We start from the raw sequence: 16,115 nt of genomic DNA, 5'->3' as shown, positions 1-16,115 counted from the left end.
TTATCCTGTCATCAGTCTGCATACAGGGAGCTGTGTATTACACTGTGATAAATCTCCCTCGTTCCAATTAACAAGCATGCTAAATACAGTCTGAACACAGACCACCATGCCAGTTGCCTAGCAGTTAATGGAACTATCCTGGATATTTCACTATTTCCAACTCAAATTAACCCTTTTGGTTTTCAGTGTAACAGAATCCATAGGACCAAAGAACTGCATCGCACAGAAAGTACTCTTTCAGGATATATTGTGTCTCTCCAAGCTAAAAGGGCAACAGTCCAACCTGATCTCTCCTTTGGCTTCTGTCTTGTAACCTTTTAGCTTATGACATTTCAAGTGTGCATTCAGTAATCTTATCTGACTCCACTTCCTCATCAGACGCCAAGATCCTGGAGATTTAATTTTCCTTAACGCTCCTTCATCTTTAATATTTGTCACTATGTCTCTTTGCTAAAATAAATTACTTCTTCCTTTCTACTGCAGCCAAGCCCCAAGTAATGTGCGCCTTGGATAAATAACTCGTCAGTGGTCCCTATTTCCAATTAGTTTGCTTATTCAATAATGAGAGCCTTTGTTTTAAAGGAACATTTTCACAAGCACAGTTTTATTCCCCACACATTTTAATTTGATTTACAGGAGCAGTTTACAGGGAGTTGCTTCAATACAGGCAAAATTATACAAGTTAGGGAAAGGTTCCATTGTTAGATTAGCAGATCCAAACACTTAGCACAAAAGAGTCACGGCTCTCCTTACATGTAATTCACCAAGTTCCGAGACTACTTTAGTAAGTGCTGATTCTTCTTTGGATGAACATATGTTGTCATGCCATCCAGAGATGAGAAGATTCCGTGTGCCTTCCAGCTATTGTGTAAGTCACGTCCAAACTAAGGGATTCAATAGGGCAGCCGAGTACACTTTATCACTCAAAGCTTTAATCCAAGGCATTTGTGCTTTGTTATTCGCGCAATACTGTGCCCATCTGGATCAGTGCAATATTTGCAAAATGTTCATTTAGTTCAAACAGTTGGTTAGAAGTAGAAAGGAAGAAAAAACAAAGTTTCAACGTCAATAGGCTTTTCCAGCACTGATTAGAATGTTTCCATTTTCTTTCCAGGAGTGCCCAAATCCATCCATTATCTGAATTCTCTATGATCAAGTTAGGCATTTTACTTAACGAATAATACATGTTTGTAAAATTGCAAAAAGGGAAAAATAGTTTGTTTCTTAGAAACCAAAAACAATATTCTTCTCTTCAGGGCCTAACAAGGTTACTTTGGAATGGGTTGTTTGTGAAACACTACAGTTGCTGTAGAGGCCAAATGGAGATAATTCTGAACACAATTATGAGCTTGGCACAATAAAAGTTCAAAAATAGGATATAATACTTTAAAGAAATTCAAGCTTCTTTTACTGAAAACAAGACAAGATACACCGTTCATTATCAATGCAAATCACATTTGCCTCTGCAAGGGATAGGCATTATTCATTTTCTGGAGGTTATGCTGTTCCAGCAACAGATTCATTTATATGCTATGTAACATATGTAAAAGGGCAAATATCCACAAGTTCTAGACAATGATAGAGACCCAATTACATTTATTTCTGTGTAGTGTATAGATAGGTTAGCTAAGGATTATTATCCCAATACACTACAGCTTCAAAGATCATTGTGTCATGGGTGTTGTAGGGCACTTAAAGTGGGAAGATTACATTTAATGTGCTCTGTAGTCAATACTTCTACTTAACTGATACTGACATCAATCCACTATGGAGGCCCTAGTGCATAGTGCTGCAGGTGTATGGACAGCGCAGGTAAAGATTTTATTTTTAAATATTGCCTTTATACCATATGAACCGACATTTGTGAAGAACTCCCTGGGACAGTCCCATACTGTCTGGCGTCACAAGCGTTCTGTGGCTGCTGGGTAGGAGTGGAGGCAATCACATGCATCCCATCTATTCCTGTGGACAAGAACTGTCTCTCGCTGAAGGCCCCGTTGGGTGAAGAGGAACAGAGTAAAGTGCTTTGGGATGCATTAAGTTTCTCAGGGCTGCCCGCCAGTCTGGGTGAGGCAGAGAAGTTGTAGCCATAAATATTATACGGGTTGTGTAATGAGAAGGCATTGTAGGAGCTCTGTTGGACATGACTACCACTAAACATGTGAGATGAAGAGGTGTTAGAGGCAGGACTTCCTGTCTGCATGACGTACTGAAACTGGGAAGCAGTAAATGATGGCAGCTGACTGCTGTAAGCATCCATCTTGTTGTTGCCTTGTAATGAAGAAGGTGTGGGTACTGCAGAAATCAATGAAGAAGTCCTCTGCGGAACGAATGTTTCTGCTGGTGGTTGAGAAGATGCACTGGGACCTTGTAACCGGTTGTATCCACCCTCAGCTAGAGCTGGGTAACTCTGCAAGGTGGCCATGTTGCCTCGAGCACAAGCTGGATATTCAGAGAGATTGAGGTTGCAGAGCTGACTCTCCCTGCAGCCAACATTGAAGGTATTGGGGGTGAGGTGGAATGCTGGTGGGGAGCAAGATGGAGACAGCAGATGGGAAGATGCTGAAGGGGATGGAGTTCCTGGGCTAGAAGTTGTTGGAGATGTTCCTGTACTACCTCCTGAAACCAAAACAGAAGTGTAGAAAAATTGAGAAGGTGTCAAAATAATTTCCAGTTCTACATGTTATGATGTCTTAACTCTATGGGGAAAGGTTACCGTTTTAAACTAAAACTTTGTTCATCAATAAAAGGAACTTACTTTATGTTAAGATAAAGTAAAAACGTAAAAACATAAGACAGCATGGAATGATCTTGTTATTTGATATATCAGTGCTCTTGGCTGAATAGACTCATAGACATTTGCTTAAGCTATCTAATCTCCCAAGAGACAGTTCTCAGTAAGTGGTTCCTGAATTTTCAAAGGCAATCAGATAAAATTCCAGCATTTTTCTCTATCCAAATATGAAAATGGTACTTTTGAGAAACCACATAATTTACACCTCTTCCTATTTTGATCCCTTCCCCCAAAATCCTCTCAGAAGGACCATTTTCTCCAAAGGCAATTTATCATTCCATCTCACACCTATAAATATCCACTCTCCTTTTCAATTGAACCCTCTTACATTTTTTTAATGCTGCATTTAATCAATGAACTATTAAATGCTTTTCCTTAGATTGCCCCAGAGATTCACACTGCAGAGAAAACACTTTTGTTTCTCTTACCTCATTTGAACTTCATATTTTAAAACCATTCTCCTCTGACCAATCCACAGCAGCTTTATATTTATAACATCAAAGCTGACTTATTTGTTTTCTATTTAGAGATAAATTGGACTGGGCTTGCACCATCCAGTTAGACCCGTGTGGCCAATTAACCTACTAATCGGTCAACGTAGGAGAAAACTGGGAACATCCAGAGGGAACCCACACAGTCACAGGGGGAACACACAACTCTTTACAGACAGCAGCAGAATTGAACCCAGGCAGTTGGTGCTGAAATGGCATTAAACTAACCACTACTGCGCCATCCCCAAAGAATGAGTCATTTGGTTCTGTGAAGTCTTATTTCCATCCTGGAAGAAACAGCAGAAAATTGTGGGATGGAACTTGGTCTGCTTTGTGTGCCTATTTTACTGGCATGTAACAAAATCAACCAGGCTCCGCTGAATTTGTAATGCAGCCATGTAAAACAGTCACTGGGTCTGTTCCACTCATATCTGAAGGGCTAATGTCTATGGCCCCTCACTAAAACCCACCTGCAATAAAAATGTGAGGAGCCAAGTGTGTGCTATCCATGAGGCTTCACTAGTTCTCCAGAAATGGAGGCTATCTGAAAATGAATGTAGATAGTTTCCTGCAGGCGATCTCCTGTATGAGATTTGAGTTACATGAGGTCAGTAGACCTTTTTCCCGTATAATCTGTCACATTGTGGAAGACCCCTGCAATCCACCCAGCAAGGAAGTCAATCTCTTTTTAAATGCTGGCTCCTGGTTTCTGCACCCCAGCCCTCTTTGGCACAACTCACTCTTTTGTTTTCAATGCCACCTCTGATGTCAATGTTCTCCAGTCTTCCGTATAAACATATATAATCAAAATCGCTTAGTCATCTCGTGGCTTTACAGACAAACCATGTCTAAATGTAGAAACATTTTTAAATGCTAGAAATCTGAAAATGCAGGAGACATTCTGAAGGCAGCATCAGTAGAAAGACAAACAGACACTTTAGCCTGAAAAGTTAACTCTTACCCTTTCCGCAGATGCTGCCTGACCTGGTGCATGCTTCCAGATTTGTTGATTTCTATAACATCTGCAAGCACTTCCTCCTAATCTTCACAATCCTTAGCCCCCTTCTGTACAAATACTACATACTTCTGAGATAAATGGCAAACATTTCCTCAAGCTATACGCAACTGCATTTTCCAATTCCTGTTTTCAATCTACAAATTACAAAGAGACTTGCAAAATGACTATCATGCTCAAAGGTATTTTTATGGCAAATAGTGCAATAAAGTTGTGTTAGATTATTTTAAGATTTAATGATTAAAAACTAAACAATTAGTTTGAACAATCCACTAAGAGGCTGGGATGGAAAGGTGATAATTATCTAGGTGAGCAAAGGAGAACTAATAGACAGTATTATCACATATTCAGAGGGTCGATGCAAAATCAAATCCTTTACCCTATACTCTAAATAAAAACTGGGTTCAATTCACAAGCTGGGAGAAATGACATTTCCTTCCTTGTATCATCTCTCAGAAATCTCATGAAATAACATACTAATAGGGATGATTTTCAATGCAGCTTTGTGCAATGAACCCAAGGTTTGTCCTAGGAGACCAGACTGGGAAAAGACAGAATACTATTAGCCAGACCAAATATTATGGATTGTTAATAAAATACAGCATCTAACAGAATAAAGTAACTATGTAAGATGAATCTAAATATGAAAATAAATCAATCTGCCAACCTTGGATTAATTCCAATCCATGGTTGAGATCACAGCATTTTATTCAACTTTTGGCATTTGTACAATATTTTCCCAATGATATTTTTCAGTTTTTTTTCTATGACATCATAAAAGACTGTCTTAAGCAACAAGGATTTATTACATGAATAGAATGTGTCTGCAATTGAAAACAATGGGGAAGTGTGAGAGAAGTAAAACCATGCATTGCTCTGGGCAGTATGAAATTGGCACACATAAGTCACTCAATTGGCTTTAAACAGGACAAAAGCAAAAGCCAGATTTTGTGCCAAATAGGCCAAAGGACAAAGTAGAACATTAATAAAATGCAACTTACTTATGAATACCAATACAATATTTGAATCAATTTTGATAATTTGGAGATTAAATTGCTTTTTAATATACTATAATCAATTGTGAATCTTAGGCTCCATACAAAACAATCAAGCATACTTCCATGTTTGCAAATATCATATAGAAAATGTTATCAATTTATTACATCATTTAAGAGAAAGATAGAAATTCTTCCACCATTATTCCTCGTGTGCTGTTGTTTGGACGATGCACTTTTCTGGAGATAAGGAAAACAGGAACTGAATGCAGTCTTGTTCTTGAAACTGATTTACATATTTCCTCTCAACTTGAGAATTGCAAAGGCCAGTGTGACAAATAGTTTAAAAGAAGAAAGGGGAAAATGTCTCCATTTAAAATGAAATAAATTTAGAAATGTTTTTTCTAATAGGCCTGTGCTGAATATATAATTTGGAACATATTTGGTATCTACTTGGAGATTTCTGATATCTATGTCATTATATCAAAAACCTGAAACTATTTTTTTAATTTGAGGTGACACCTGCTGATGTATACCACCAAGATGGAATGTAATTATGCACTCCATATTATTATTGCCTGTAACCTTGCCATTGAGATTTTGATACCAGAGTCAGATGAGCCTGAGGTTTGGTTATTCAATCTGCCTCTCAAACTCAATGGCCAAAATTTTCTCAAGTCTCAGATTAGCTGACAACACTTCTACATTTCTGACAAAACAACAAAAAATTAGGGAAGACGTATCCTCATTCATCTCTTCAAAGATGTTTGCTCAGCTTTAATTAGCTTCCAATTGGACAGAATTTGAGAGTGTTTAGAGAGTAGCAGAACATAGCCCCAACATGAAAGGGTGCTATCAACTCAGTGCATGGACAGATTGAAATAATTTGTTAAATGATGCAAGTTAATGAAACAGAATGTTTATTACCACTCTGTACTTCGAGAAGAATTTGGTATCTTGCAATCTAGAGCAAACTATTTACTCAGAAGGTCAATTATGTTTCATTGCACAACAGTTATAATGTTCATTTGACAAGTGTCAACCTCAGCAATTCTGAATTTACTGTACAAAATACTTGAAACTTCAGTCTCTGTTATGATATCCTTTTTCTGTCAGCAGACCAGTAAAGAATTTCATATGCAATATGATTTCTCTAGAGAAGCAATTGGATACACAATCTAACAAGAAGCATGTTAAGGACCAGTTACAGCAGTAATGAAAATGGCTATTACAAATTCTGTAGTCTAACAGGAAGGAAAACTAAATGGATTAAATTGTCTGGCTCATTTACCTTGCTGTTTTTGCATGTTGGTAAAATCTTCAAATGTGAGAGTCCGGACAGGAGGTCTCCAGAAGGCATATGTCTCCATGATGGCTTCTAAGCCAGTTCTGATCAAAAGAAAGCAAAGAGGAAATATAACTGTGTATAGCTTTAACACACACATCAATCTCCACACTGTCCTGTTTCCAGCTGGTGCATTTTTTTCTCACACTGTTCCTGTTAGATTTATGTTTCAACATTTCCCACAAAATCCATTCTTAACCTCTTAACCAGTCTATTTTCTAGGATGAAATCCCTTATTCTGGTGTTTATTCTTCTAAATTCTTAAATTGTGAAGGGAGGTTACTTAATGTTACAAGTTTTCCTTTATAATAGATTCAAAATTAAAATAATGTACAATTGGTATTCCATAATTCTTACATATTTTTCTCTCCACTTAAATCACAATCACTAAGTTTTATGAAGACGTTTCTCGTGGTGTGCAATTCAGAGGTGGAACTATGGAGAGGATGCTGTTTAATGGTCACGCAGGTTTTCTGTCATCAGCAGATACAATGGATACAATATGCTGCCAATCAGCATATTAAGTATTCAAAAATTAATGCTTTTATTTACTATGTATTAATTCTCAATAATGATATTGATGTACATTGGGTCTCAAGTCAGTGAAAACAATGCCTGGCTCTGGAGGAATGCGACGAACTGCCACAGTCAGAGACATCTAATAAAAATCTATCATGCTTCTTACTTTTTCCTCACTTCCAGCAGTCAGTTGCAAATGATCCCATCATTCAGGCTGAGCACTCAACAATTCTCACAGACAATAAACTAGGAACTATTAAAAGGACACGTTTAACATTTTTACAGTTCCTAAGATAACAGAGTTTGCTAATCCATAAATCATATCTTGACATACATAAGAAAATCACCTAGGTAGGCCTCATGCAATATGCGTCAATGATCTGATATACTGACATACTAGTCGTGTGAATATTCCATAAGTTACAACAGCAAAAACTGACAGTGTCACTTTTATTACAGCCAGAACATCTGGGCCATTAAATGAAGGAAAGATTTTTTTTTAATAAGTGCAAACTGTGCTTGTGAAACAAGGTGCAGGCAATAGCAGAAGAAAACCTAATAAACTTCAATAGCAACTATCTAGGATGTTATAAATTGTCCAAGAGCGATAGGTTAAGTAGTCCGAAGATCTTGGCGTGTCTGAAACTACAGCTATTTAACTTTCAATTTACCTAAATGTATAGTATATCTGACCTGCCCAACTAGGTTGAGGAGGTAGTAGGAGGGTAGGGATGACATTGAATTTGTCTTTTTGTTTTCCTGAAGGTTTGGGTAAGTACACTGTAATGAAAAATGGCACAATACAATGGGCTGAAGTGCCTGTTTCTGCGTTGTACTGTTTCACTGCATAGTCTAAATGCTAAATGAGAAACGATTGGTTTCAGGACAATATTAAAACAAGAAAAGAATAAGAATGCATAGTGGATATTCTTTAAAACTAGAAGGTGTAAGAGGTGATACGAGGGCAAACTATTGGAGAGACAAGAGGAAAGGCAGAGGAAGAAGCAGCAGGACGCAAAAGCCAATGGGAGAACACAAAGAATATTCTAATGTGGGAGTCAGGTTCAAGGCATATACAATTCACTGCGGCAATGCAAATAAGGTTGAAAGGGGAATGCAGAGAAGTATGAAAGATAGCTGAAAAGCAGCACATGGTTGTGGCAACAGCCAGACTGTTTGTTTAAAAGTGACAATACCTGTAGCAGCCTCATACAGGTCAGATCAGAATACAGCACAACCTCGTTACATATTTACGGTCAGTATTTTTTTTTATTGTGGCCAGTGATGATGTCAGTCCACAAAATCCAGGACGATATTTATTCTGTAGTGCTTAATTTGATTCATTTTACATTGGGGAAGAGCAGGATTTCCATGTGAACCTATATCAATATATCTATCCATCAGTGCAGGGGTAAGTGTTTCACATCATGGGGATTCCTAGTACTGGCAAGGAAATAACTTGCCAACAGTAATCCAATTACTCAGTTACATCTGTTTCGTGTGTACCCTACAAAACAATTGAAGCTAGGCAGTGTAGGTTACATCTGTAATCCTTCCTGGAATAGTACATCATATTTTGATCATAATTTTCACCATGGAGACAGAGAGGCAGAGCAAATTCCAAGCAGCCAAGATTAATAGCAAGAGTAACAAATATTTAATGTGAATTCTAACTGAAATGCCAGGTGATTACAGAAGCAAAATTATAGGTGATAGTGGAGGACTTAACCATCATTCACAATTTTTTTTCCTCCCAAAAACATCAACTGCTAACCGAAGAACTGAACTTCCACAAAGTTGTTTCAAAGATAACACATCACATTCATAATACCCATACTCAGAATCTTAAAGCAAATCTGTGTGTAATCAAACTCAGCCTAATTTTTGCATTTTGCCAGATAAGTTTCAAAGGGTTTCTGTCTTCTCTGTGCAGCCTGCACATTTGCTAGCTTTCATTCAGCAGGTAGTTTCACTTCCATTTAATCTATTCTACGGAAGCTCTATCCAATTAGAGAAGCCATCTATCAGTACCGTTATCCAGTGTGTGTATGTTGTTAAGGCAAACACTACGAACCATATGGAATTGTAGTTGGGTTTGATTAGATGGCTGTGCTGGCTGCTCGTGTACTTTGAATTCAATATTTCTGCTGACTTTGTTTTAACTACTGGAAGGTATAATATAGACAGCAATTTAGATCAGCATAATTGATTTCCATGTGCTACAGGTATTTTGAAGAAATGTCATTTGACAGAGTTAAATAAATACTCATAATCATAATGGAAAATGTATATCACATTGCACAAGAGAGAAAAACAAATTTACATACTGTACAACAAATTTACATAAAATTCTTAAGTTTTTTTGAAAAGTATTCATGATTGTTAAGCATCATTCTTCAACGTGAGGGTAAAGTAGAAAGAAATGAAATACCATACAAAGACATATAACAAGTGACTAATTAGTTAGATGGAAAAAATAATCAGGTGCTGAACAATATAATAGAAATAAGAATAATTTAATTATTTTAAACATAATAAATCAAGCAATTCTTTATTAAATTATGCACAGATCAAATATTTCAATAAACAGCAATTTCATTAATATTCAGAAATACATTGACTTAGAATTTCCATTGGCTTATGTTGCTTTCAATGAAAATAGGGGAAATCAACATATAATGTCAAGGAATTTAAGCATAAAATATGCTGATAATAAATTAAGTTTCTGTAATCTGTAATTGTAGCTTCAAAAACATTGTGCTAGAAATTGATCTTCCTCCAGAAATAAAGAAAATGGCAAGTTCCTGGTTTTTTTCCCCGTCAGGGTTTTAGGATCCCAAAAACTGAACTGCTGTGAATTGACACAAACGAGCATTAAGCCCTTTATAAGATTTTAAAAATATTACTAAATTGATGAAACTAGCATAATCCACAAATATTAGTAAAATTTTTGATTTTTAAAAATCATATTTTGTGATTTATCATAAGACACGGGAGCAGAATTAGGCCTGTGTCGTTCCGTCACTGCCGATTTATTATAATGAGTTCCACTCTGGCTAAATAAATTCCTCCTCATCTCTGTTCTAAATGGACATCCCTTGATTCTGAGGCTGTGCCCTCTGGTCCTAGACTCTCCCACTACAGGAAACATCCACTCTCTATCCGGGACTTTCAATATTCAATAAGTTTCAACGAGACCCCACTCATTCTTCTAAACTCCACTGTGCACAGAGTCAACAAATGTTCCTCATATGTTAACCCTTTCATTTCTGGGATAATTCTGGTAAACATCCTCTGGACCTTCTCTAATACTAGCACGTTTTCATACATAAAGACATACAACAAGTGACTAATTAGTTAGATGAAAAAATAATCAGGTGCTGAACAATACAGTAGAAATAATAACATTTTAATTTTTTTAAACATAATAAAACAAGCACTAAAACTAAAACTGCTCACAATACCTCAAATGTGGTCTGACCAATGCCTTATTAAGCCTTGGCATTACATCTTTGCTTTTATATTCTAGTTCTTTTGAAATAAATGCCACCAATGCATTTGCCTTCCTTACCACTGACTCAACCTGCGAGTTAACCTTTAGGGAATCCTGCACAAGGGCTCTCAAGTCCCTTTGCATTTCTGATTTTTGAATCTTCACAACTATTTAGAAAGTAGTCCATGCCTTTATTCCTTCTACCAATGTGCATGACCATACACTTCCCTATACTATATTCCATCTCCCACCTTTTTGTACATTCTCCCAACATGTCTAAATCCTTCTGCAGACTCCCGGATTTCTCAACACTACCTGCCCCTCCACCTATCCTCGTATCATCCACAACCTTGGCCACCAAGCAATCGATTTCATCATCCACATCATACGTATAACATGAAAAGAAGCAATCCCAATGCCAATCATTGCGGAATACCACTAGTAACTGGCAGCTAACCACTAAAGGCCCCTTTATTCCCAGTCTTTGCCTTCTGAAAGTCAGTCAATCTCCTATCCATGCTAGTAACTTTCCTATAATACCATCAGCTCTTAACTTTTTAAACAGCCTCATGTGCAGCACCTTGTCAAAGGCCTTCTAAAAATCCTAGAAGGCAACATCCACTAACTCTCCTTTGTGTATACTGCCTGTAATTTCATCAAAGAATTCCAGCAGATTTGTCAAACAAGATTTCCCCTTAAGGAAACCATGCAGACCTTGGTCTGCTTTATCAAACGCCTCCACCTCGAATTCTCATCCTTGATAATGGACTCCAACACCTTCCCAACCAATTAAGTCAGGCTAACTAGCCTATAATTTCCTTTCTTCTGCCTCCCTCCCTTCTCAAAGTGTGAAGTGACATTTACAAATTTCCAGCCCTTCAGAACTATTGCAGAATCTACTGATTTATTAAATATCATTACTAATGCCTCCACAATATCTTCAGCCAACTTTTTCAGAACCCTGGCGTTTAGTCCATTTGGTCCAAGTGACATACTGACCTTCAAACTTTTCAGCTTCCCAAGCCTTTTCTCCTCAGTAATAGCAACTGTACTTACTTCTGCCCCCTGACACTCCCGAAGTTCTGGCATACTGCTAGTGTCTTCCATGGTGAAGACTGACACAAAATACTTAAGGTTTTCTGCCATTTCTTTGTCCCACATTACTACCTCTTCAATGTCATTTTCCAGTTAAAGAATGGCAGGATATTAACTAGTCCCTATTGAAAGGAATAACCATAAAATTAAACTGATAGACAGCATTGATTTTAGATGACAGTTCTCCAGTACTAGTTAAGCTGCCAGTGAGCTCAGAACCGAAGTCATTAATTTAATGAGCCATACTGTTTCTATTTGCTTATTCCTTTTGTCAGAATTGCAAAGGCTCCACATTAATGACTCTTCAAGTCAGTGTTAAACCCATGTTTAGCAACACTATCGGTGTAATGCCTTTTCTGTGTATCTCCCATGAAATAATCAGACTCCTAATCAGAAACAAAGGTGTGGAGGAACGGAAAATGGGAGTTCTTCCTCCTTGCTTTAGCACTACAACTAAATATAATTTTGAATGCATTTATACCCCAGCCTTACCATCAAGGATCAACTGGCATCACAATCAGCACAAATTGACAACCTCCAAACTGATGGGATTCCTGAGAAGACTTATTTGGTATCTGTGGTTTGTTAGTTCAATGCAGTTGAGACTCTGGATGGGCACAAATGAACATGCAGAACCACTAACCTGCTAATCTGCTGCATGTTTGAGTAGTGTGTTCATCTTCCAACTCTAAAACTTAAACCCAACTTCAATTTGCAATCCAGAAGTGCAGTGTGTAGAAATTCCAGCTCGAAACTGAAGCAGCATAATCAACTCAGACAAGCAGTGCCTCAAAATCCCATCCTCACTTTTGTCACAACTTTGCTTCTTTTCGTTAGTTTTTTTTACCTCTTTCTGCATGAAGTCTACTTTTTTTTCCCTACTTGGTGTAAATCGTTTCATATGTTGTAGAAGAACAACAAAAGATTTTGGCAATTTTGGCAGTTTAATCGCTTCCACATGCATCCTGTATATTAGGGAATTCTCTTTCCGCTTCCATCCTCAAATATTTTGGATTTGAGAAGAGCTAGAGTTTTTTTTATTAAATGTGTTTTAATGTCATTCATTCCAACCCAGGCATTCTCAATTTGTGTTTGCTTTCTGCATGTGGTATGTTATTTCTGTCTGTGCATCAACTGTCGTGCTGGGATTGGTACAAATGAGCAGGGCTCTAGGGAGGAACCCAGTACAAGCCTGAAACAATGTGGGTTGGAAGATTCAGTTCAATTCTACGACACAAGCCTGTTTTTTCTCCCCCAGGTATGTTGATGTAATTAAGTCAGTGAAACACATATTCAGGAAAGTCAGTCACATAGCAAGGTTTCAATTCCCAAACTCCTTAAACTATTGATCATCAGAATCAGGTTTAATATCACTGGCAAATGTCGTGAAATTTGTTGTGATGCGGCAGAGGGGAGAAAAGGGAAAAATAGTGAGGTAGTATACATGGGTTCATTGTCCACTCAGAAATCTGATGGCAGAGGGGAAGAAGCTGTAACTAAAACAATGAGCTGGATCTTTACTCGACTGCAATGTCATTTCCTGTTTAATGTCAAATCAACTACTACATATCTGGGGAACTCTTGCATAACTTTTTTAGTGTTTAGTTCTCTGAGTCAACCAAATAATTTGTTATAATTTTTAAATGCATTATTTAAGGTTTTGCTTATATTGTAGTAGAACTGACAACAACAATCAGATCTCCATGCATACATTGTTTAATCTCAGAAATCGTGAAGGTGTCATCGGGAAATGATCCTCCAAAGATTTTATTCTTTGATTGTTTTCCATGTCATAATGAAATGAACCCAGTGAACTGACAAATATTTCACCTCTTTGAAAACTGGTCCTGCTGTGTTTTAAAACAAACCGCAAATATTAGCTTTGTTCCCCAAGTTGAGAGTTGGGTTAATATGTTATTGAATCCTATATTAATACTTAGCAAAAATCTACCTAAAATATTTTTGTACCTGAATTGTAATTTCATTATTGGAATACAGTATTTAAAATAATCATTAAATATAAATATCATGTTTAACCCTGTTTCAACCATTTTGTTTTAGCCTTTGTCAAGAACTTAAAACATCAGCTCAGGTTTGACTATCTCCATCCTGATTTGCTGTCATAGAAAGCTTTCAATATGATTGATAGCTTGACAACATCATGACCACCAGAGTCCAGCGATCCATTAAGTTTCTGTCTGATACTGATTAACATCAGAAAATGTGAAGCCTGCACTAAGGAAACCACTAAATCCTTCTTTGAGATAAGCATGGTCGATTTGATCCTGACCTAGGCTAATGAACACTTCATGTTTTAATATATTTGATGTCTTCAAATTTTAAAGCAGAAACACTTTGCTTTTCTAACTAATTTAATGTCAGTTAGAAAAGTAATGCATTTCTGCTGTCAAATTTGGTTTACTAACTTTGAATTTGATTTCTTGTCAGGAAATCACACCTTGCCTCCCAAGCCTCTACTCCCCTCCCACATTGCCCGGCAATCTTCTTTCCTTCAAGTATTTTATTTTATCCTTCATCATTCTTCCTCTCAAAACGCAGCACTCTGTATTTCCATACACACATTTCAGCTGCCCATGTCCTCTTGAATGCTATGAATGCTCTCCTCATTTGCCCAGAACAGTGTGGAAGTAGATATAACAACAACAGCATGAAGAGGCAGAGAATGGAGGGATTTAGACCATGTGCAGGCAGACTGCTTTAGTTAAAATTAGCATGTTTGGCACAGACATTGTGGGCTGAAGGGCCTGCTCCTATGCTGTACTTATCCACATACTAACTGCACATCAGTGAATACGTGTGGCATGATTTTACTGTCAAACGTTCCTTCTATAGCTTGCAGCTGATGAGAGGAGACTGACTGGGCAGTAATTTCTGGTTCATCACAAATCTGCCAAGCCATTTCAAGTAAAATAAAGTTACAGTCACTCCAAAGGAGAAGGGACTGAGAATACCTTATTCCTTTCTTGTTGGAGAATGGCAGGATGAAGAACGAACTAACAATATATCCTACCTCACAATCAACTCATATTGCCAAAGGCATTAACATCAAAACATAATTGATGAATTATAATTCAATTAAGTATTTATTGTGGGCTTTCCATCATGGGCTGCTTATCAGGTTGTCAGTGAATTGCAACAATATAAATTAATTCCATTTGGTGCAAGTACATTTCTAGAGACCCAGTTAACTTCTTCCATCTAAATGGATGGTAGCTGTCCATCGAATAAACCCTCAAAAGCTGACAGAATTCATTAATGACAATGAGAACTAGTTCTCAGAATCTATCTTTCAAGATCTGAATGGAAAATAAATTCTACGTTTAAGAGATGGACACAGCACAACTATTCAAATGGAAAGATAGTCACAAAAGAACAACCACTGGAAAATTTGGTCAAGTCATTCTTAACAACGGGTTTAAGCATCCTTAAGAGACTACAATTATTAACTTGAAAGGAGGAAAACCTCGCAGACCACGGAGAGAAGGCTAAAAAATCTGATCAGTTTAATCGGTGTTACAGAATGGGTTTAAATGTCAAAGCGGGCCTGGTAACTTATTCAACAGTAATTGCATTTTACTTTGGAAATGTTAGCTTATTCATAATATTACATTAAGGATTTCCTCTTTTCATGCATCATGTTTCCTAGTTTAGTCAAGTACCCAGTACTATTTGATATCATAGTGAAAACTGTAAACAACAAACGTTTATCCAATGATGGAAAAAATGCAAATAAATTAGTACTGACAACAGTTCTGGCGTCAGTGCTTATTGAAAATATACACAGTAACAACTGGGACCAGAATCCTAAAAAAAAGTTGGATTCTGAATGGAAAACAAGTTAAAAGTATTAAACTTTGATTTATGTATTGTCAAAAATTTTCTCTTCTAAAAAGGAAATTAAAAACTGAAATATTTTCAAAATGTTTCAAATTAATATGGTAGATATTGCAAATTATCCAAAACCTGAAAATCTTTATTTATCTGCTTTAGGCATGACATATTTTACACTGGTACTATTTCTCCAAAGTTTATTGAATATCAACTTGCTACATCCTCTTTTTCCTGGATGGCGTAGTTATGTCCATATAGTCCCCTGAATAACTCGTAAATGTCTGAGTGTGGGCCTACGACTTTGTAAGAACAGAAATGTAGTGACATCCTGCTCTCTCACCCAAACCAGGGACTAATATTGATCTCTTATGTTCCAACCAGGTGATCAGCCAATAGAGCATAGATTTTAATGATGACAGAGAAAGAAATTCAAGTTTTCATTTTAATTCCTGTAGTGTCAAAGAAAATATTATTTTAAACAAATGTGAATGTGGTCACTTGAAACGTGGGATACCA

At 37.0% G+C, this 16,115-nt stretch overlaps 1 protein-coding gene across 2 annotated transcripts in view; it reads right to left on the bottom strand.

The window, feature by feature from the left end:
* Positions 1 to 1,840: 1,840 nt before the first annotated feature.
* tbx15 (T-box transcription factor 15) overlaps positions 1,841 to 16,115 on the bottom strand; it is an 83,876-nt gene continuing 69,601 nt past the window's right edge. For both annotated transcript variants that reach the window (XM_059966192.1, XM_059966194.1), the window contains exons 7-8: positions 6,587 to 6,684; positions 1,841 to 2,619 (exon numbers count right to left, since the gene is read on the bottom strand). In XM_059966192.1, coding sequence (XP_059822175.1) covers positions 1,841 to 2,619; positions 6,587 to 6,684 — 877 coding nt within the window. The remainder of the gene's footprint in view (positions 2,620 to 6,586; positions 6,685 to 16,115) is intronic.

This window comes from Hypanus sabinus, chromosome 4, assembly GCF_030144855.1.
Source record: "Hypanus sabinus isolate sHypSab1 chromosome 4, sHypSab1.hap1, whole genome shotgun sequence".
NCBI classification, from domain to species: Eukaryota; Metazoa; Chordata; class Chondrichthyes; order Myliobatiformes; family Dasyatidae; genus Hypanus; species Hypanus sabinus.
The sequence above is the reverse complement of the archived record's forward strand: the minus strand, read 5'-3'. Positions and strand labels throughout refer to the sequence as shown.